The 20,323-nt window shown below is 38.0% G+C and overlaps 2 protein-coding genes across 5 annotated transcripts in view; one reads left to right on the forward strand and one right to left on the reverse strand.

The window, feature by feature from the left end:
• The window catches only part of LOC107567904 (protein CLEC16A-like), a 56,290-nt gene extending 40,194 nt beyond the window's left edge, over nucleotides 1-16,096 (reverse strand). For 2 of the 4 annotated variants that reach the window (XM_016253706.1, XM_016253689.1), the window contains exons 1-10: nucleotides 15,903-16,096; nucleotides 15,213-15,341; nucleotides 14,990-15,123; nucleotides 14,749-14,897; nucleotides 12,349-12,454; nucleotides 10,583-10,588; nucleotides 9,634-9,757; nucleotides 9,293-9,467; nucleotides 7,122-7,172; nucleotides 6,902-7,015 (exon numbers count right to left, since the gene is read on the reverse strand). In XM_016253706.1, the coding sequence (XP_016109192.1) occupies nucleotides 6,902-7,015; nucleotides 7,122-7,172; nucleotides 9,293-9,467; nucleotides 9,634-9,757; nucleotides 10,583-10,588; nucleotides 12,349-12,454; nucleotides 14,749-14,897; nucleotides 14,990-15,123; nucleotides 15,213-15,341; nucleotides 15,903-15,976 (1,062 nt within the window). In that variant the 5' untranslated portion in view covers nucleotides 15,977-16,096. Of the gene's footprint in view, nucleotides 1-6,683; nucleotides 6,798-6,901; nucleotides 7,016-7,121; nucleotides 7,173-9,292; nucleotides 9,468-9,633; nucleotides 9,758-10,582; nucleotides 10,589-12,348; nucleotides 12,455-14,748; nucleotides 14,898-14,989; nucleotides 15,124-15,212; nucleotides 15,342-15,902 lie in introns of all 4 variants that reach the window. The other 2 variants (XM_016253716.1, XM_016253696.1) reach the window with 2 other exon arrangements.
• A 76-nt stretch (nucleotides 16,097-16,172) lies between these two features.
• On the forward strand, nucleotides 16,173-17,587 carry LOC107567922 (dexamethasone-induced protein homolog). Its single transcript, XM_016253727.1, has 2 exons — nucleotides 16,173-17,028; nucleotides 17,102-17,587. The coding sequence occupies exon 1, from the start codon at nucleotides 16,622-16,624 to the stop codon at nucleotides 16,889-16,891; it is 270 nt and encodes an 89-aa protein (XP_016109213.1). The 5' UTR covers nucleotides 16,173-16,621; the 3' UTR covers nucleotides 16,892-17,028; nucleotides 17,102-17,587.
• Nucleotides 17,588-20,323: the final 2,736 nt, after the last annotated feature.

Consider the following 20,323-nt stretch of genomic DNA (forward strand, 5'->3'; position numbering starts at 1 on the left):
ACAAACCCAGATAAACCCCGCCCTCGGGAAAAGGCAGCAAAGGAGGCGAGGCCATGCTGCTCTGCTTTAGAGAAGAGGAAGAGAAAACTAGAGGTGCACAAAAATCTACTGATATATGAATAGCGATTCTGTCTTCTAACAATTCTAATGGATTCACAAATTTTTTAAATCAATGTTCTAAAGCAGCAGTTCTTAATACCGTTCCTTGCTTCCCCCTGTTCTGCACACGCTCTGCATCTCTCTCTCGCTCTCATTCAGCTCAGTTCCAACAATGAACTGTTCAAATTATACACTTATTTTCACATACTATAGCTATGAGAAGCGTTAAACATGGACGTGCATGCAGTTGCTGTACTGTATTAAAGCTTTAATCAGGATAAAACTGTATATTAAAAGCTAACAGAAGCAGTAGCATTTACAAATAACAGCGCATCTAAAAGTATGAGACAACAACAATTAAAAAACATAGGCCTACCATTAAAAGCCATGCTTGCACAGGTTCTGCACGATCCTCTTCAATAATTTCCTCTGCTTCTCAATCGGGCTCAAACTGATAAGCAATATTAACGATGCCGTTGTTTACAATACAACCGGAGCACATGCCGCTGAGGTGAGGGGCAGGACGTTTAAGTGCACTAGAGATGGTTTAGCCAATCACAACACACTGGGCTAGCTAACCAATCAGACCCCATCACGTATTTCTAAGGGAGGGGCTACATAAAAGAAGGAAATGATCAGCCCGTTTCTAAGAGAAGGGACAGAGCGGTGTGGAATAAAGGTGAATTATGTGAATTTAAAAAACGAAGCATTAACACATGTTAGACTGCACCCCATAAACACAATCAAGCCTAGAAAAAAGCCAGTGAACCACTCCTTTAAGAATATACAGTGGGTACGGAAAGTATTCAGACCCCCTTACATTTTTCACTCTTTGTTATATTGCAGCCATTTGCTAAAATCATTTAAGTTAATTTTTTTTCCTCATTAATGTACACACAACACCCCAGATTGACAGAAAAACACAGAATTGTTGACATTTTTGCAGATTTATTAAAAAAGAAAAACTGAAATATCACATGGTCCTAAGTATTCAGACCCTTTGCTGTGACACTCATATATTTAACTCAGGTGCTGTCCATTTCTTCTGAATTTAAGGGGGTCTGAATACTTTCCGTACCCACTGTATGTGACCCTTGACCACAAAACCAGGAATAAGGGTACATTTTTTTGAAACTGAGATTTATACACACACATATATATACATATATATATATATACATATATATATATATATATACACACACACACACACACACCCCCCCCATGTATCGGAATAAATAAGCTTTCCATTGATGTATGGTTTGTTAGGATAGGAAAATATTTGGCTGAGATACAACTATTGGAAAATCTGGAATCTGAGGGTGCAAAAAAATCTAAATATTGAGAAAATCGCCTTTAAAGTTGTCAAAATTAAAGGGATAGTACACCCAAAAATGAAAATTCTGTCATTAATTACTCACCCTCATGTCGTTCCAAACCCGTAAGACCTTCATTCATCATCGGACCACAAATTAAGATATTTTTGATATTGGGTCAGATTTTTCTGACCCTCCATAGACAGCAAGGATATTACCACGATCAACGCATGGAAACGTAGCAAAGACATCGGTAAAATAGGCCATGTGACATCAGGGGTTCAACCGTAATTTTATGAAGCTACGAGAATACTTTTTGTGCGCGGAGAAAACAATAACAACAATTTATTCAGCTATTCTTCTCCCCGAGTTACCGTCTTCCGCCATTTTGGAGAGTACCTCTGAATGTAATCAACGTAATGAGCATTGTTTACGTTCAGTAGACAGCGTGTGTAATGCGAGTTGAGAAAATCCTGTTTTTCTTTTTTTTTCTCTGTCATGTAATCGACTATTGTTATCAGTGTCGACTAGTAGGAGCTGTACCGTTTAGTCGACTAGACCCGCACAACCCTAATATATATATATATTAGAGCCCGAACGGTATGGGTTTTTTTTGGGGGGGGGGGGGTGGATGCCGTAACCGATATTAGGGAGTAAAAAAAGACATAAAATATGTCAATAAAAAAATATTCTTTATGTGTAGGCTAGATTATAGTACAGTATAGTCAAAAGTCACTTCCCATTCGTGTGTCCAAACTTTTGACTGGTACTGTATATAGAATACAGTATATAGCCAATGGTAACTCAAATGTGGTGATCAAACACTTATAATGATGACAAACATAGGCCTATGTAATGGAGGCAGGGTATTTAACAATAAACTTTATTATTCAAAATGAGTCTGACATCAATGCACTTAACAGTAAACTTCACTTCATTTACTATAATTAACTTAACACAAATAGAACAAAAACTATATAACTTTAAGAAATTAAACAAGGTAACTGTGTAGGGCAAGCAAGCTACTGCCAAACCAACAGGGGCACGTTTATGCAGGAAGCACAGCTTTTCCAAATGTAAACATCTAAAATGAATAAATAATAATAATAATGAATAATATTTTTTTTCATAAATTCTGTGTTGTGTATTTTCTGGTAATCAAATGAACATGCAGAACATTTGTATTTAAATAAGTATTTTTGCAGATTAATATCCACAGACACATCGTTTAAATTAACGATCAATTAATCGTTAACTTTAATGCAGCAAAATGCGTCTATTGCAGCAGCACACAGTCACCGGCATGACAGGATGTGCAAAAGCCACTCAAAAAAAAAACCTGCTTTCTCACCCGATTTAAAGGGGATTTAGCCTGAATAAAATGCTAGTAGCAGGATTGTAAAATGAATAGATGCGATTATGATCATTTGATAAAATGAAGAGAGCGCGCCATACGTTTGAGATCATTTTACTTTGTTGACTGTTTCCTATCCCGTCACGGACACCGCTGAACGCGCCTCTTTAAATGGTTTCGTGGTGCTCGTTGTTGTATTTTAAAACACAATTGCAATGTTTTCAACTGACATTATGGCATTTAAAATAAAATTATCCTAAACGTAACTGTGGCGCGTGTGGCTGTGCTGCGCAGTCAGTGAACCGCTTCCATCGGCGCTGCTGCAGCAAAACACACTGTTGCTCACATGAAACATTTTTATCTGAGTATTATGACCAGTACTTAATTTGATCCTGCTGGATCCTGTTCCGGAAAATGTCAGATTTTGAATTTTTGCGTTGCGGAAGGCCTATTTGTTTTTTAAAATCTGGCATTTACAGTGCACTAGATCGTGACAGTGCATGCTTGCGTGCATACGAGACGGAGCGAGCGCGGGTTTGGCTGGGTGTATTTGGAGGTTATTACTCTCATCTCATTCGGCACAAATCCAAATGTCTCCATATTCGCGATGTATTTGAATGTTAAACTATTATTTATAATGTAAACTAGGCTTGTACTTTACACGCATTCGCATATAGACGGAAAAGATCATCCTCTTCACATGAGAAAAAAAGTCCTTGGCATAACAGCAGAGTGGACCAGTATACTATGGTCCATTTAAACTGACCAGTGTAACCTTTTATATGTTTGGTTGACTATTTTATTTTGATAATGAACAGACTGTGTAAGTTTGATTTGCTAGAATATGTGGGGCTGATACATAAACTAAATTTTTGGAGTAAGATATAATCCGCAAAAGTGTTTACTTTTATTTTTGCACACTCACAATAAAAACAAGATTTGTGCTTTTGCAAAATAAAGCAAACAAACAATGCACGTTGTCATCCTTTCCTTTCCGTGAACTTGTTTATGGAGCGCCGCGCCACACTTCTGGTTTAAATATGTTAGCTTAATTATTAGTCAGATATATTTCGCATATTTTTTTTTTAATGAAAACAAATTGTTATTTTTATTTAGGCCTATTGCTTACATAGGCTATACATTTTCCTTAAAGCATCCCATTTTGTCCCAGAGCTTGAAAAGCTGTGCCTAGGCTAGTTAGGTACATGCAGAAACTCGTGAACGATGCTCTTATTTAGTTGTGGCAGCACCGTTTAGTGACATCATTGAATGCTCTGGGAAAACGTATAGTCAGTGTCGGTCACAGTGCCTTTTAATTGCTGTTTTGAATCCAGCAATTATTTATTTACAAATTATAAGCTCTGATTATGACAAGAGTGGTATAAAAGCTTTGTTTATTAGAGGAATATTTGGCTAGCTGGAAAATCTTGTATCGCGATCATGCTTTTGGATGCCGTTCGAGCCCATATAGCCTACATTTATGCAGCTTTGTTCTTGGTAACGAATTTCCACAAATTCAATAATATTTAGGCATTGTTTCTTTTCCTAAATCCTCACCGTCGAACCCTCTGATTTCGCAGGTTTATTTTATTGTCATTCACTTTTTATCACGGTTTTCGCATCTAAGGGAAATTAAAGATTTCATGGCCGTGAATTAAGAATTCGTTCGATGTATTAATTTGTTCCCTCATTTTAGTTAAATCATGGGTTATTTAAGGAACACAATTAAAGAAACATGGACAGTGGCCACAAATGAATAAATCGTAGGAACGAATTAACAAGTTGTAGGAATGAATCCTTCCCCCACAGTGTCCCGCAGGCCTGCAACCTTCACCTAATTGTTTCAAATATGAATTGCACGCTCCCTCAAAACTTGCGACAACTGTGGCATTGTGCTGTGTGATAAAACTGCACATTTTAGAGTGGCCTTTTATTGTGGCCAGCCTAAGGCACACCTGTGCAATAATTATGCTGTCTAATCAGCATCCTGATATGCCACACCTGTGAGGTGGATGGATTATCTCGGCAAAGCAGAAGTGCTCACTAACACAGATTTAGACAGATTTGTGAACAATATTTGAGAGAAATAGGCCTTTTGTGTACATAGAAAAAGTCTTAGATCTTTGAGTTCAGCTCATGACAAATGGGGGCAAAAACAAAAGTGTTGCGTTTATAATTTTGTTCAGTGTATATATATATATATATATATATATATATATATAAAAGGATGCATGACGCAAGCAACACCAAGGCCATGGGTTCGATTCCTAGGTAATGCATGAACCAGTACAATACGTACCTTCAATAGATAAAAGCGTCTGCCAAACGCATAAATGTAAATGTACATTAGTCACAATGATGTGGAAGTAGCAACATCTTTTCTTCTATGTTGTGATGTAAATTATAGTGAAAAAGATTTTCATGCCGACTGTTGTTAATTTCATTTCAAACGGTGTTGTTTTGAATCAGCTAAAACAGTATAGCTTCAAATAATCAAGGATCACTGGTGATAAGACATAAAATATATATATATATATATATATATATATATATATATATTATACTTATTTTACATAGGAAATGAGGCCAGGTTGTTGCTAAGATATTCAAAGTGCACATGTTGAAAGGTTGCTAGAGTATTACACATCAAAGTATGAGCAATGGCAAAAATGAATCTGCCAACTATCTGCTGGCATTGCCTAATTCATGTTGCAACTTAATGTCATCGCAAAAACATATAAACCCTACTAACTGAGATACTTCTCACATGATAAGTCTCAAAAGAGTGGAAACCTACAGTTCATGCAAGCATGACATTCTCCTCTCTCAGAAACAAATCTGACATTAACGTGATTTTGTTTTTGCCAGGTGCAAGCTAACGACTCAACCAGCCAAACATTCGGGACACTTTCATTGCAAAATATTTGCATAAGTGCATATGCACGGCCTGGCCCGGATTCTGCTATCCAGACAATAAAAAAAAAAAAAAAGCAAAAACAAGTTATGTGCTACAGGCTGCACTACACAATCAGTCTCACATCCACCTACACGCTGCAGTGCTGTCTGCTGTGGAGAAAACATCAAAGCAGCCCATTAACACCACTGATATCGCAGCGCTCTTATCTGTCTGTCTTACCTCAGTGTAAATACCCTCATGAAAATAACATGGGCAGAGGCAAACCGCAAAGAAGAATACTCCTCTTCAACCATCTCATCCACTGACTGGAGCAGTGGCGTTTCGTAACTACCTCTTTTCTGAGAAGTTTATTTGTGGCCGATACGCATCTTATATAAAAAAAATAAAGGGCACCGTGAGACTGTAGCACTTTTTTTTATGTGATCAACAGAAGTGATAACATTTAGCAAGGTAATTGGACACATGCATCACTGTAAAACTGACACATTGATTGAATGTTCCTTGAGGTAGGGGAAAGTTTGGTCAGTCTGATGTAGCCATGACAATCCATTTGACATCAAGTAAATATCAAATAGAGGCCAATAAACCTCAAGAGAGAGAGATCTACCAAGTACCTGTAACTGTGGAACAGAAATAAATGCCCTTTAAACTAAAAGACCTTTCACATAAGGACTTTACCGCACTTTTGACATGATAGCAAACAAGGTTGCTAGTACACAAGAAAACAGAAAGCGTGCAAAATTATTGGTAAAAATAGCAACTGCAAACACAGTGATATTACTTTAGTTTGATATAACTTTAAGCATGATGTCGCAACACAGTGTCAAAGTCATGTGAAAGGCCATTTAGAACAACATTTTCATTGACTAGGAGCCACTTGTTCCTATAAAACCCTAATAAATGGTTCATGGCTCCTTGTGGGGATCAATCCAGCATCCTTCTGGTTACCTACTGCATGCACATCTAAATAAAGAGACCAACTGGCGAATGTACTCACTGAACTCTTGTGAGCACTCTGCTCAGTCTGCAGCGTGAACACTGACAGGTCTCCGTTTAGAATGACATCAGCCAGAGAGTGGACAAGCGGCTGGTAGTGGATGATTAGAAACACCTAGAGACAGCAGGACATCATACATTGTCACCTGACCACAGCTCACACCGTGTGTATGGTGGCTATTCTACTCACTGCAAGTGCCAACTGGCGAATGTACTCACTGAACTCTTGTGAGCACTCTGCTCAGTCTGCAGCGTGAACACTGACAGGTTTCCGTTTAGAATGACATCAGCCAGAGAGTGGACAAGCGGCTGGTAGTGGATGATTAGAAACACCTAGAGACAGCAGGACATCATACATTGTCACCTGACCACAGCTCACACCGTGTGTATGGTGGCTATTCTACTCACTGCAAGTTTCAACAAAACTGAAGCACTGTACCTGTGACAGGAGGTAGAGAGACACTTGAGGGTTGATCTTGCGCTCTTCAGACTGAAAAAAAAAGAGATTATCATCACGTGGGATGAAAACTAGATTTCATCTGGAGTTACTTAGGGTGAAAATGACAATTTTCACAACCATGCTTGGATCACTATTATATGCATACACTACCATTCAAAAGTTTGGGGTCAGTAATATATATATTATATTACACTCATACACTCGTGGAGTTAGAAAACAAAGTTCTTTTTATGACCAGCAGGGTTACTTGTAATGTAAATGCAAAAAAAATAAAAAATGCACGAGGCGGCTGTTTCTGTCAAAGGCAAGTTTTAATTTAAAATTATGATAGCCTACTAACTTAACGTAAGAAAAGTAGATTGTAGGCTGTGTTTACATGTTTTGCCACTTGCTTGAACATCTTATATATATATATAAATTATTATTTATATATATATATATATATATATACACACATATATATATATACACTTAATATATATATATATATATATATATACTTAATATATAAATCAGTACAGAAGTAAAATGCATTTATAATATTGCACTTACATGTGATTATATCTATGAAAGATAGTATTACTGTGTGAAAAGATAATCACTATGCTGAGAGAGAGAAAAAATTAGTAACAACGCTCGAATTTGAAATCAAAATAATGGTGGTAAACAGCCGCGGACCATAGCGCACTGACAGAGGCGGACAGTAACTAAGTACATTTACTTGAGTATTGTACTTAAGTACACTTTTTGAGTATCTGTACTTTACTTGTGTATTATTTTTTGGGGGAACTTATGACTTTAACTTCACTACATTTGAAAGACAAATATTGTACTTTTCACTCCACTACATTATTTGAACACTGACCAGTTCCAAATGTGATATTTATTTACAACAATTCAATAATAAGAAATTAATATTGTGGTATATATTACACACAATATTGACTGATTTTGCTAAATTGTGTAAGTGAAAATATTACCTATAAAGCCACAGAAGAACTGTTGTGCATCTCCTAGTAAAACACAATAGAAGCAGAACTGCAGACTGTTCTGTGTGTGACATCAAAGTACCACGAGAGCGAACAGACAGCATTTAAAAATGTTTTATTTGATGTCAAATAGGTCTTGCTGTTTTGCTTTTTTGTTAAAGCAGTGTTGCTGTTGTAAAGTTGTACAGCTACAGTTGTGTTGCTGGGTTTTAAAGCAGGTTTGATTTTTTTTTCTTTCTCATCACTCTGTATTTACAGGATTTCACTGTCCACTCTGTTCAAATGTGGATGAATGGCTACACATAGATGTGTGCACACACTGTCATAGCTGTGTGAGATCAATACCATCCTGCTTTTGTGGGGGTGGGTAGGGGTGTTCATTTTAACATTCTAAAAGCTCTTTATTCCAAAGATACTACAAGCTAGTCAGTGTATTCAGTAGGTGTAATGTATTGTAAGTTGCTTCAGAAGTATTGCAAGTATTACATACAACAATAAAACAGTGCATTGACATAAAAAAAGGACATTTACTTCTGGTACTTAAGTACTTTTAAAAGCAAGTACTTCTGTACTTTTACTCAAGTAAAAATCTGTCTTTACAACTTTTACTTGTAATGGAGTAATTGGTCACCAGCAGTATCTGTACTTCCACTCAAGTAGTGGAGTTGAGTACTTTGTCCGCCTCTGCGCACTGAGCACACTAAATAAAGCACACTGAGCCTGTGCTCCTTCTGCACCGCACACGGACTGCACTGCAAACGGATCCTCGCTTCATTTCGTTCACTCTTTGCTGATATACAGCACTCAACTGCCATGCACTATATAGGGATTTGAGAATCAGTGAAGACATCAGCGATTCCAGTGTGCTGGAGTCGACTCCGACTCTAGGGCTATTCAGAGTCGAGGAATCGAATACGTTTATTTTTTTATTCAACAAACTTTGGAAGCCATTATACATGGTTTGATAAATGCACAACAGCAGTAAGAAAAAGAATAATTCAAGACAATATAGTGAATTTTCATTGAAAGGGTTTTGCAATAAAGTAGCGTATAGATTTTATTCCCTCGGCTCCAATGGTTATGCAAAGTTAGCCTGAAATTAACACTAGCCTACTAAAGGTATGCTAGTTGTTTTTTAGACATGTGCAGTTGTGTCCTCACCTGCTCTTGACTGACCAGTGAGAACACGTATAGGGGAAGGAAGAGGCGGTTGAGCAGGTGGTCGGTCAGCACGTCATTGAGAAACTCACAGTTGATGATGAGGATGTCATTCAGATAGTGAAGATGGTCCAGGTGCTCAGCTACCAGATCGCTGAGTTTTCCTCTGTTTTTATGTCTGATGAGAATGGGTGTAGACAGAAAAAAGTGCAATATGTTAATCATAAAAAATCATGAGCAGGCTGTTCTGTGAATTCAGATTTTCAGTGCTCAAATGTGGTCTGTAGTGACACCTAGTGGTGCGGAGGTGAACCGCACATAAAAAGGAGTCACGAAAACCTTACTCTTCATCAGTCTGCACACACTTGTCCAGCTCGATGACATGGCTGCCTATGAACCAGACCAAATTGGAGAAGTACGGCACGGCTGTTTTGTCCCGAATGTAGTGTAGCATGTGCTGGTTGTCCACTGCGGAGCAGGACCCAAATGAAACACGGTTACTTACAAACAGGCAGAGAGACAGGAAACAGCCACAGTGACATGGGAAAAGAACTGTTAGGTTTATTGTAACTAATAACACAACAGCGCCAGACTTACTGATCGCAAGTGGTCTTTAAAAAGCAATAGGGGTTAATTACAAAGCAATGTGCAATGTGATTGGTCAGATGTTGGGAGGGTTATGATAAATGACATTCCCTAAGCAGAGTCGCTAAACGAAGCTAGGCTGCACTATATTTGATCCTAAGCAATAAACAAGTCCTTTACTAAGCATGCTGAGAGTATTAGATGCTGTGAAATGTATCTAAACTTATAAAGGCTCACCATGTAATAAATAGTAGCTGATAAATAGGGGTCTAACTGGTAAAAAGTCAAAAGACCTTTGCATGTGTCACTAATAAACTGAATATGAACAAAAAAATGGGCCTGTTTATGTTTGTCTTGTCAGGTAAGGAATCATTTGGGAGTTGATGGATGGATTATAGCATAGGTTGATCTGTATCTAGCATTGTAGATATTATAATAATCAATGCTCAATGAACCTCCATCATCTTTTAAAAAAAGAAATTAAATTTAAACACACATACAACTGATACTGCCAAAAATCAAGCCAAACAAGAGGGTTTAAATAAAGGCACCAATGTGTGAGTGCAAATGAGTGGTATTTGTTAAATACTAGCAGTATGTGAATTGTAAACCTGTGTACACACAGACAAAAAAAGCAACTGTGGAAAAAAAAAAACCTTCAAGAGAACATGCAATACAAGTACAAAGTTCTGAATTTAACCAACTTACATGACACTGGAATAAGGCACACAGGAGTCACCATAGAGGGAGAGGGGAAGAACAGACAAAGGGTTAAACTGATGAAGGGACTGAGCTAGTGGAGCTCTGGGCCCTAGAGGCCAAAAGATGAAACCATCACACCACCTAGTGGCTGGTACTAAACCTGCTCAAAAGAGCATCTGGAACCAAGAACAGCCTAAAAACACCAGACATATCGACCAGATCCATGAAGCTGCCAGGACATGCTAAACAGCAAAGCATAACCACCCAACTACTTTTTCTGACAATCAGGGATTTTAACTACATTTTTGCAGTTAATTCAGTGCATTTATATTGTAATTCGGCATGTGATATGCCATATCAAGAAAGCCACAGATGGTACATTTAAGCAACACTTAAAAATGTATGAATGTTATTGCATTACATAAAATCTTAAAGACACATGATGCACTGCAGTCATGAAGGTTTAAGTGGACTAAGACGTAAGTTTATGTTATGGGTATTGATCCAATAAATAAAAATCAGGCTGATATTTAAGACAATAAAGTGATCATGTGTGACCACATTATTTCTATTTGGCCTACATATTATTAAAAATTATATAAAATAAAACAGACGGTTTGGATGTTACTTAAAAAAATCTTGAAGACACTTTTTCTTTATTATTTTTATCTTTATTTTAGAAGTTATATTTTCTTTTTAACATTGATAAAAGTAAGTTGGTAGTAAGTAAACAAGATTTGTTTGCGTTTGGGTGAATGTACGTAGCCAAACTGTCTATTATCTTTATGCTGGAAAGCACTTTAAATGTGCTACAGAAATAACAATTTGTACTGTATTGTTGTACTGTTTTCTAATGATCCATAACAAGCCTACATTAGTTAAATGATGCAGTGTCCCACTGCATGTGGTTTTTGGTGTCATTTGAAGAACATAGAGATCTGAACTTTTAAGATGAGTACTTTTTTGTAATCAGTCTGACAAAATGTAGACTGAATCATATCCTATATATATCGGTTATTGAAAATATTATTAATAGAATTTTTATATGTAGACATATTATCCATGTAGGAGCATCCCTATAAAATATTACACCAACTGGCTTTTTTTTTTTTTTTTTTTTTTTAAAATAGACTGAATCATATCCTATATATATCGGTTATTGAAAATATTATTAATATAATTTTTATATGTAGACATATTATCCATGTAGGAGCATCCCTATAAAATATTACACCAACTGGCTTTTTTTTTTTTTTAAAGACTTGTAAAAGGTTGTTTATGCAATGCAATGACATTTATAAACTTTTAAGCGTTGTTTGCATCTCCAAATATTATTTAGGGCCACTGAATGCACATTAACGTCAGTAACATGCACCGATGGCAGTTTGACTTCAACGACTTTAACGATCTCCGTAGGGAACTGCAGATCAGCTATAAGACGGACCGCAATTCAAGGGCAAGTGCCAAGCAGATAGTAAGAAAGGTTAAGTCAGTTATTCAAGAAGGGAAGAAGGATTTATATACAAGCTCAAGCCAGAGAAACAGATCAGCGAAAGCCCTTCAGTCTTCAGCACGTGACCATACCCAAGTGAAACCCCAGTCTGCCCGTGCATGCATGTGGTGGAGTCAGCAGCGATCACTAAATGTAAGTGTGTGTTACTCACGGATGGCAGAGAGCAGCGTCAGCATGCCCATGCATCAGAGGCATGACAGAGCGATTGACAGAAGAGAGGAGGATCAGGCGGCAGCAGCTGAGTCAGGGCTCTACTCACCTTTGTACACATTGAGTGTGATAGTCCTGACCGCGATCCTGACCATGCTCTCTGGGTGGTTGAAAAACTTAATGGCCTCCGTGTACAGGGCAAAATCATTAGTGTGCTAGAAGCATGGGAGACAGAGAGTGAGGCCGTCAGCGAGGAGGATTAGCTCAGAGAGAGGAGAGCTGCAACTGGTGACGTAAAACAAATCCCTGCACTTTTATTCTCTTATGTGAATCCAGTATGTCTACAGAGCAGAAGAAAGAGGCACATAACACGACTGACACTGAAAAGTGTCGTGAATGCAATGCTACTGGCCTGGGTAATCTAATTAAAATGGGTATCTAATTAAAATAATTTTTATATATAGTTCATACACACACCGTACCTCAATAAAGTTGTCACTCTTCTCCTCTTTTCGTGAAAACTGAGGGCGTATTTATTTTTTTATATTTATTTTTATTATGATACCGTTCAAAAGTTTGAGGTAGGTACGTTTTTTTAATGTTTCTAAAAGAAGTGTCTTATGCTTACCAAGGCTGCTGTATTTGATCAAAAACACAAACAGTAATATCGTGAAGTATCATTACAATTTAAAATAACTATAATTTATTTTTAATATATTTTTAAAATTGGAATTCATTCCTGTGATGGAAGTGAAGCTGAATTGTCTGCAGTCATCACTGTCACACAGTCCTTCAGAAATCATTCTAATATGCTGATTTGCTGCACAAGAAACATTTCTTACTATTATCAATTAATATTTTTGTGGAAACCATGATGCATTTTTTTTTCAGGATTCTTTGATGAATAGAAAGTTGTAATGTAAAAGTCTTTACTCTCACTTTTGATCAATTTAATGCATCCGTAATGAACAAAATAATTTCTTCCAAAAATGATCCCCATATATTACATATATTTTTTTATTACGCTGTGGTAAAAATATATTCATAGCTATCAGTGGCAGAGCTCCTTATGTTGAACATAAGAATAAAGAAGAAATATGTAATAATGTGAAAATACAGACAAAATACAAACTAGCCATTAAATTGTTTTTTTTTTTGTCTATATTTGCAGAACAATTTTCAATGTGGCTCATCCAATAATCATTTAGAGTTGGAACGATTTTTATAATAATTAAATATGATTTTATAATGTTTACTGCTTTTAACCCATTTCACTCCATTAAGTGATATAAAATAGTTTATGCTGTGATATAAGATTTAGATAATTCATTTACTAAGCATATGTCTACAATTAGCTAATATTAGTTTGGTCAGCAATACTAGTTAAACACCTAAAATATTTTCTGTTTACCACAAGGTTCCAAAATGTTACTATGGTTATTACTATAACAATTATAATGAGTTCATATGAGACTCATGTGTCTCCTCAAGCAATGCGGTCGTCACTCCCAAAACGTCACTTTGTTAATGTGTCCATAAAACTAATTTATCTCATTCAGTTACATTACTCTGACCTTGGTTTATATTGTAAAGGCAAAAGCTGATTTCATAAGCTTCATAAGTCTTTAACAGGTTAAACAGTAGTTTTAGTATATTTCTGTAAAAGGTAGGGCTGTGCAATTAATCGCATGCGATTATCATGTGCATCTCGTCAGTAAAGCCGGTTCCGTGATTAGTAGTAAATCTCCATCACCTGCTTTCAGATGTAGCGGCATTTACTACACAGAGAGTTCACTGACAATTAGGCAATATCGCGTTCATTATCACAGGCGATTCAATCTGATGAAAGATTGAATAATGAAAATTCAATAATGAAAGCGATATTGCCCAATTGTTAGTGAACTACGGCTCTGTGTAGTAAATGCCGCTCCATCTAAAAGCAGGTGATGGCGATTTACTACTGATCACGGAACCGGCTTTACTGATGAGATGCGCATGACAATCGCATGGATTAATTGCACAGCCTTAGTAAAAGGCTTGTCTTAATATGCACTGGCTTACATTTTACATTCAGAGAAAGTCAATCAGTGCAGCATCAGATCTCTCATAGAGCAAATCCTTCCATGCAGGCCTTCTCTATTCCTGACACCAATGATTAACAGCATCAAAGGTGCCACAGAATAAAGAACACATTGACAGTACACCAATAACTTCCCCCTATACAAAGGAGCCCCCAAACATTTCCGTCACCTTCCAATCCATATAAAATGGTTGTAAACTTACAGCTGGACTGCATTTGTCCAAAATGAAAGAAAATAACTAAAGTTGCAAGAACACACAGGAAACACGGTTTTACAAAGTCACAGTGAGCTGTTAGCTCTTCCTGGAAGTGCGCTATGGTCTGTTAAACGCAGAATGCATTCGAGCCCACAAATAAAAGCCCCCTTCTGCTTTCAGTCTATAAACTGTCATTTGAAAAATGACAGTTGCCCTAGTTAATGCACCTTACCTCGTTGTAGAAGAAGTGCACTGTGTGGTCGTTGAGTTTCAGAGACAACGTTTTCAAAAAGGAGATATAGTAGGCCATAATTTCCTCATCAGAGAAGTCAAATTTATGCACAATGATGGAATTTACATGATTATTGGACAGCAAATAATCTAGAAAAGGAAAGACAACATATAATATGTTCAGGACATAAACATAAAATGAAAAAGCATACAATTTGAACTTTGTCCAGGGGTGTACTCACAAAGAGAAGTCTCATGACTGATGTTTTCAAAAAGGATGTTGAGCGTTTGCAGAAGCTGGACACACACATACCGTCCGGATTTCTGCCGTAGTATGTTGAGGAAAAATGCTAACATGTTCTTTTCCAAAAAGAAGCTACAAAAAGAGAGCAAGATTTTGGTTTTGCATATTTTATTGCACATTTAAGGTGTGGAAACACTGTCAAAACTGAAGGTGAAACTCACTCAAAGACAGAGCTGTCATTCTGATCACCCCAGATGAGAATCTCAGTAATGGAGCGAATAGTTTCCACCAGCAGATTTCTGTTGTGATCGGTCACTGTTGTGTTCTTTGTTAGGACATGGTACATGTACCTAAACAAAATAATAATGATAAAAAAGAAATACTACTTAAATGACACAATACATTTCATATAATGAGCACAACGTATAATTTATTTGAGATCGTAACGACCATAAATGCTTTCTGCATATTAGAAAATAATGTAAGTGACATATTTCATAAGACACTGTCGCTGCTTTTAAGATACTAACCCAGCACTTCATACAACTAACGTTATATGTTAACGTGGCTAAAAACATAGTGAACTGACTACCTAGGCACCATTTTTGGGCATCATATGTCCGAATGTATGTATATGTCCACAGAAATTCTGTCTTGGTAACGTTAGGCAGCTCACTAGGTTTTGACACCCAGCCTAATGCTTCACATACAGTTTTGCTCCTATGTTCTCAGTTTTACATCGCAAATAAATCCCGCCGCGAGTAATAGAAATGTTAACATTTCCAAACTGACTATTGGTGACTTTCCACATTAATGACAAACACCTACAGAGTTTAAAAAACTTAAACTGCACGAGCTGAGCTGGCTAGCGAATTAACTGTTAGCTGCAAAAAAGGTCTATAAAAGCTTACTTCAAATGGTCCAAAGAATGAATGTTTTTGGACTTCCCCTGCCCTCCGACCCAGCTCCTTGAACGGCCGAACATTTTTCAGTTGTTCTGTTTCGCAATATGTATGTTTTATTTGCTAGGCGAATGGATCCATATCCGCCGCAGTGAAGGCCCAGAATCCTCACATGAAAACATACCTGTCGTCCAATCGCTCATGACAGCCCTAACCCCAGCTCTAAGCCATTATGGGATTTGTGGTTTATTGTGGAAGTCATTACAGTGCGTTCGAACCAAGTCAGCCGAGCTTCACGGACTCAATTTCCCAGAGTTCCGTGCGAATGCAACGGTTTTGGTGAAGTCATGAGAAGGCGCCGTTTGTTTTTGTTTTTCACGCGTTATAAAGCTCCGCCGAGCCTTCAGATGATTTTTATTTATGCCCTTTCTTCGTCGCCGGGCTTTTAAGAGGGACACGGGATAGTCCTAATGTCAAATAGCAGCGCTTGGCCTTGGAACAATCAAATATGCTTTTCTTCACTAACTTATTTGCTGTATAGTGGACACATACTTCCATTGAACGGATTGCGGGGGAAATACTGCTGAAAAGGGAGTTGCCTCACCGCGTGTTTGAGTGAAATGGATGGATTGACTCTTCCAAACTGACCTGTCTCATATAAAGTCTGTTTAAATGCTTTTAATTCGCCCAGTCTGCTCAATGAGACTGAAACATACGTTTTGGAGTCTATGACACACTCAATTTACTCTCGCTTAGATTCAGTGGAATCGCTGATCAACGAGCTTCCATATATGTTTTATCTCGGCCTGTTTTTTGTCAATGTCTTAATTCTCTACTATTCCTTCTTAATGGAATACATAGTCCTTAATGTAGGGATAGTATTCTTGCCAGAGGATATGGACCAGGCACTGGTGGATTTGGGTGTACTTTCTGACCCAGCCTCAATCCCATACGACACAGACACTGAGCTGGATGTTTTTGAGGGATATCTGGAATAATCAAACCATGATTGACACTTCCAGCCGAAGCTTTTGGTTACTGGAGAACCATTGTCAAAGGGAACTACGTATGATCTCTGCAGACATAAAAAGATGCTGCAAAGGTCACATTATATAAAAGTGACTTTCATGAATAAGTAAGTAGTCAGTTTTGAAATGATGATTCATACTCAAAAATATACATGTGCATTAAGTGTGGTGCCTCCACAGGCTGTCCAGGCTCAGAGGACTGACCTGCAAGCAAGCAAGCCATCGTACCACATGGCATATTTACCTGGAACAGATAAGCCAAACGGACCATGCAGTTTTCCATGGGGCAGCCAGCCAGTGTCTCTTCAGAGATCAAATTCAGGCACTAACCACTACTGTGGATATAAATATTACATTAGCCTATTTATTTTTAGTTTGGCATTCAGCACTCATGCAGGATTCTGTGTCAGCCCTGCAAGGGCTTGTTATTACTCTGTAGGCAGAACCCTTATACTGTACGTGGTCAGCCTCGGCATGTTTTCGTTCCCTGTAATACTATTTAAATGAGCAATACGTCATGAGACAAACAGGGTGTCTGAATCGGTGTTCTGGGTTTTTTCTAAAAGTCTCACTTAGGAACAGCATATTTGTGACAGCCTGAGAATGATATATTTGGCTGAGGTTTGTTTATCCACTCAGTATATATTTAATAAATGATTACTTTCACTTTGTGTTGCCATGGTGGCATTTTTGACTTTCAAATATCCAGTGCCTTTGTGTGTAACATCTGACTTCTATCACAACAACTGACTATGAAATCACAATCGTTTGCTAAAAAGATAAAGGTCAGTGACCAAGATCTAGTTTAAAACGCGTGTCGATTTCTTAGAAATGTGCCATTTATAATTGTTAGTTTCATATGGTTTTGAAAAACATTTATCCCATTTTTAAAGGGGTCATATGATGCGATTTCAATTTTTCCTTTCTCTTTGGAGTGTTACAAGCTCTTGGTGCATAAAGAAGATCTGTAAAGTTGCAAAGACTAAAGTCTCAAATCCAAAGAGATATTCTTTATAAAAGTTAAGAGTCAACCACGCCTACCTATAACGACTCGTTCTAACACACCCCCACATGTCTACATCACAATGTGGGAAGATTTGCATAACGCCGCCCAAATGTTCACGCAAAGAAAGAAGGCATAACTTTTATTCTTGCTGTAGTATTGTTGCCGCCGCCGCCATGTCGTGAAGACACTGTGTGTTCGTCGTGAAAGCGAAACTACTTTGTTTGGTCTTCCAAAAGAGGACGATATCGCTTCGTCATGCCTGGAGCTGATCTGTGCTGGTTGCTGAGGAAATACATCAACTTCGCGCTGTGGATTGCCGGATCGGCTTTCACCGTGGACGAAGCGGAGTCCAGCCAGGGGTCGTCACATGTGGTTGGCGCAGGCATCACAATATGGTGAAGGGCGTAACATTTCCGTCACACACTTGAGGAATTCGGCCAATTACAACGCACTGGATAGCTGGCCAATCACAGCACACCTCGCTTTTTCAGACCGATGAGCTTTGTAAAAATCAACGCGTTTCAGAAAGACGGGGCATAGAGGAGCAACAATAATGTACAGTATGTGGAAAATAATGTTTTTTTAACCTTAAACTGCATAAACATTTCATTACACCAAATACACCAAATAATGTTCTTTTTAGCAACGTCATATGACCCCTTTAAGAAAGGTTTCAGTTTAGTAAATCATGTGGCATGTGTTCGTCATGTAAAACGTAATGCACATATAGTGAAATCAATGTTGGATAGCCTCTCACAGGGCACTACTAAATGTAGTGATTTTAGATTTAAGTAGCACCACCAGTTTGGCCAAAATAAAATGTTTAGTTTTGGCCATACTATTTTACGGGGCACCAGCCAGGAATTTCACCTTGACAGTAAAGAACAATCATGGAAGATTGTTGAATAAATACGAATAAAAATAAATGATAGGAAGTTGTACTCTGACTAATATGAAGGATTTGTGAGATATCGTTAACTTTTAGAGCCAACTTACTGTATTATCAACACAAGGAAGACACAAGTGTATTAAAAGGGGTTTTATTAACAAAGTGATAGAAAAGTAACAACTACTAAATTGATACAATGAATGGATAAAGTGCAAAAGATTGATAAATGCAAATGACTGAGTTGGATGTTACTATGGACATTATCTTATGGAAAGATAAACTGAAGTTTCCTGGAAGGTAAATCTTATTCTAGATTCAACAAATAAATCAAGAGATTATTTGTTATGAACTAATATCAGTTATATAGAATCTAATGGGGGCAGTCGTGGCCTAATGGTTAGAGAGTCGGGCTTGTAACCAAAGGGTTACTGGCAGGAATTGTCGGTGGGGGGAGTGAATGTCCAGTGCTCTCTCCACCCTCAATACCACGACTGAGGTGAGACCCTTGAGCAAGCCTTAACTGCTGCCCGGGCGCTGCAGCATTGGCTGCCCACTGCTTTGGGTGTGTGTGCGCACTTGGATGGGTTAAATGCAGAGCACAAATTCCAAGTATGGGACACCATACTTGGCCACACGTCACGTCCTTTCCTTTTCCTAATGCAATTTAGATAATCATAAACTGACAATACACACAAAAGCCGAAGGTCTCTGGAAAGAAGTTTGGAAAGTGTGGTATTTACGTTTGCCTGGTCATGTGTCAAGTCTGAGGCAACGTCTTCCATTTGTTGACCTAGGCCACATTGCAGTGGGAAGAAAGGAGTTAGATCCGTTTCACAGTCTTGAACATGTAGCACTGGTGAACGATGAACTCCTGAGCACCGTGAAGGTCCTTGGTCTGGAAACACGCAAACACAGGAGCCTTGAAGGTGAAGATTCTGAAGTCTGTGCAGAAGATTCAGACTACTTGGAACCAGGGGCGGACTGGCCATCTGGACGTTCTGGAGAAGTCCAGGCCTTAGTGCACCTTTAAGTGGTCTAAATGTATTTATATTCTGTGGAAGGTGTAGGACCAAGAAATGTTCTGAAAACACTCACTACAAACTAATAGCCTATTGAAGTCACAACTGACTTCATAACATAACACAGTGATAGCTGCTGTTACTACAAAAGTAGCCCAGTACACACATTAACCTCAAATGTACATGGAATAATAAATTCACCCCTACTGTTTTATTACATTGTTTTCTGTTTGTTCTGTTTAGGGTTTTAATGCTGCATTGCACATCTGAGCTATTTGCAACTTCTCTTGGAATGGCTGAAAGGGTCATCTCTTTGCCCTCCATCTGGACCGCCTCCTGTCACAGGGTTTTTCAGTCACCTTAGAGCAGCCCGCAATCTTGCAAGCCCAGTGAAAATTGGAGGAATGCTGCCAGCTAAATAGGGTTTTTCAGATAATTAAGGAAATTAGCACCAGGTGCCAGATTAAGACAAATAACTTGGAGGTATC

The sequence above is a fragment of the Sinocyclocheilus grahami genome, unplaced genomic scaffold (assembly GCF_001515645.1).
Source record: "Sinocyclocheilus grahami isolate Dianchi unplaced genomic scaffold, SAMN03320097.WGS_v1.1 scaffold27.1, whole genome shotgun sequence".
NCBI classification, from domain to species: Eukaryota; Metazoa; Chordata; class Actinopteri; order Cypriniformes; family Cyprinidae; genus Sinocyclocheilus; species Sinocyclocheilus grahami.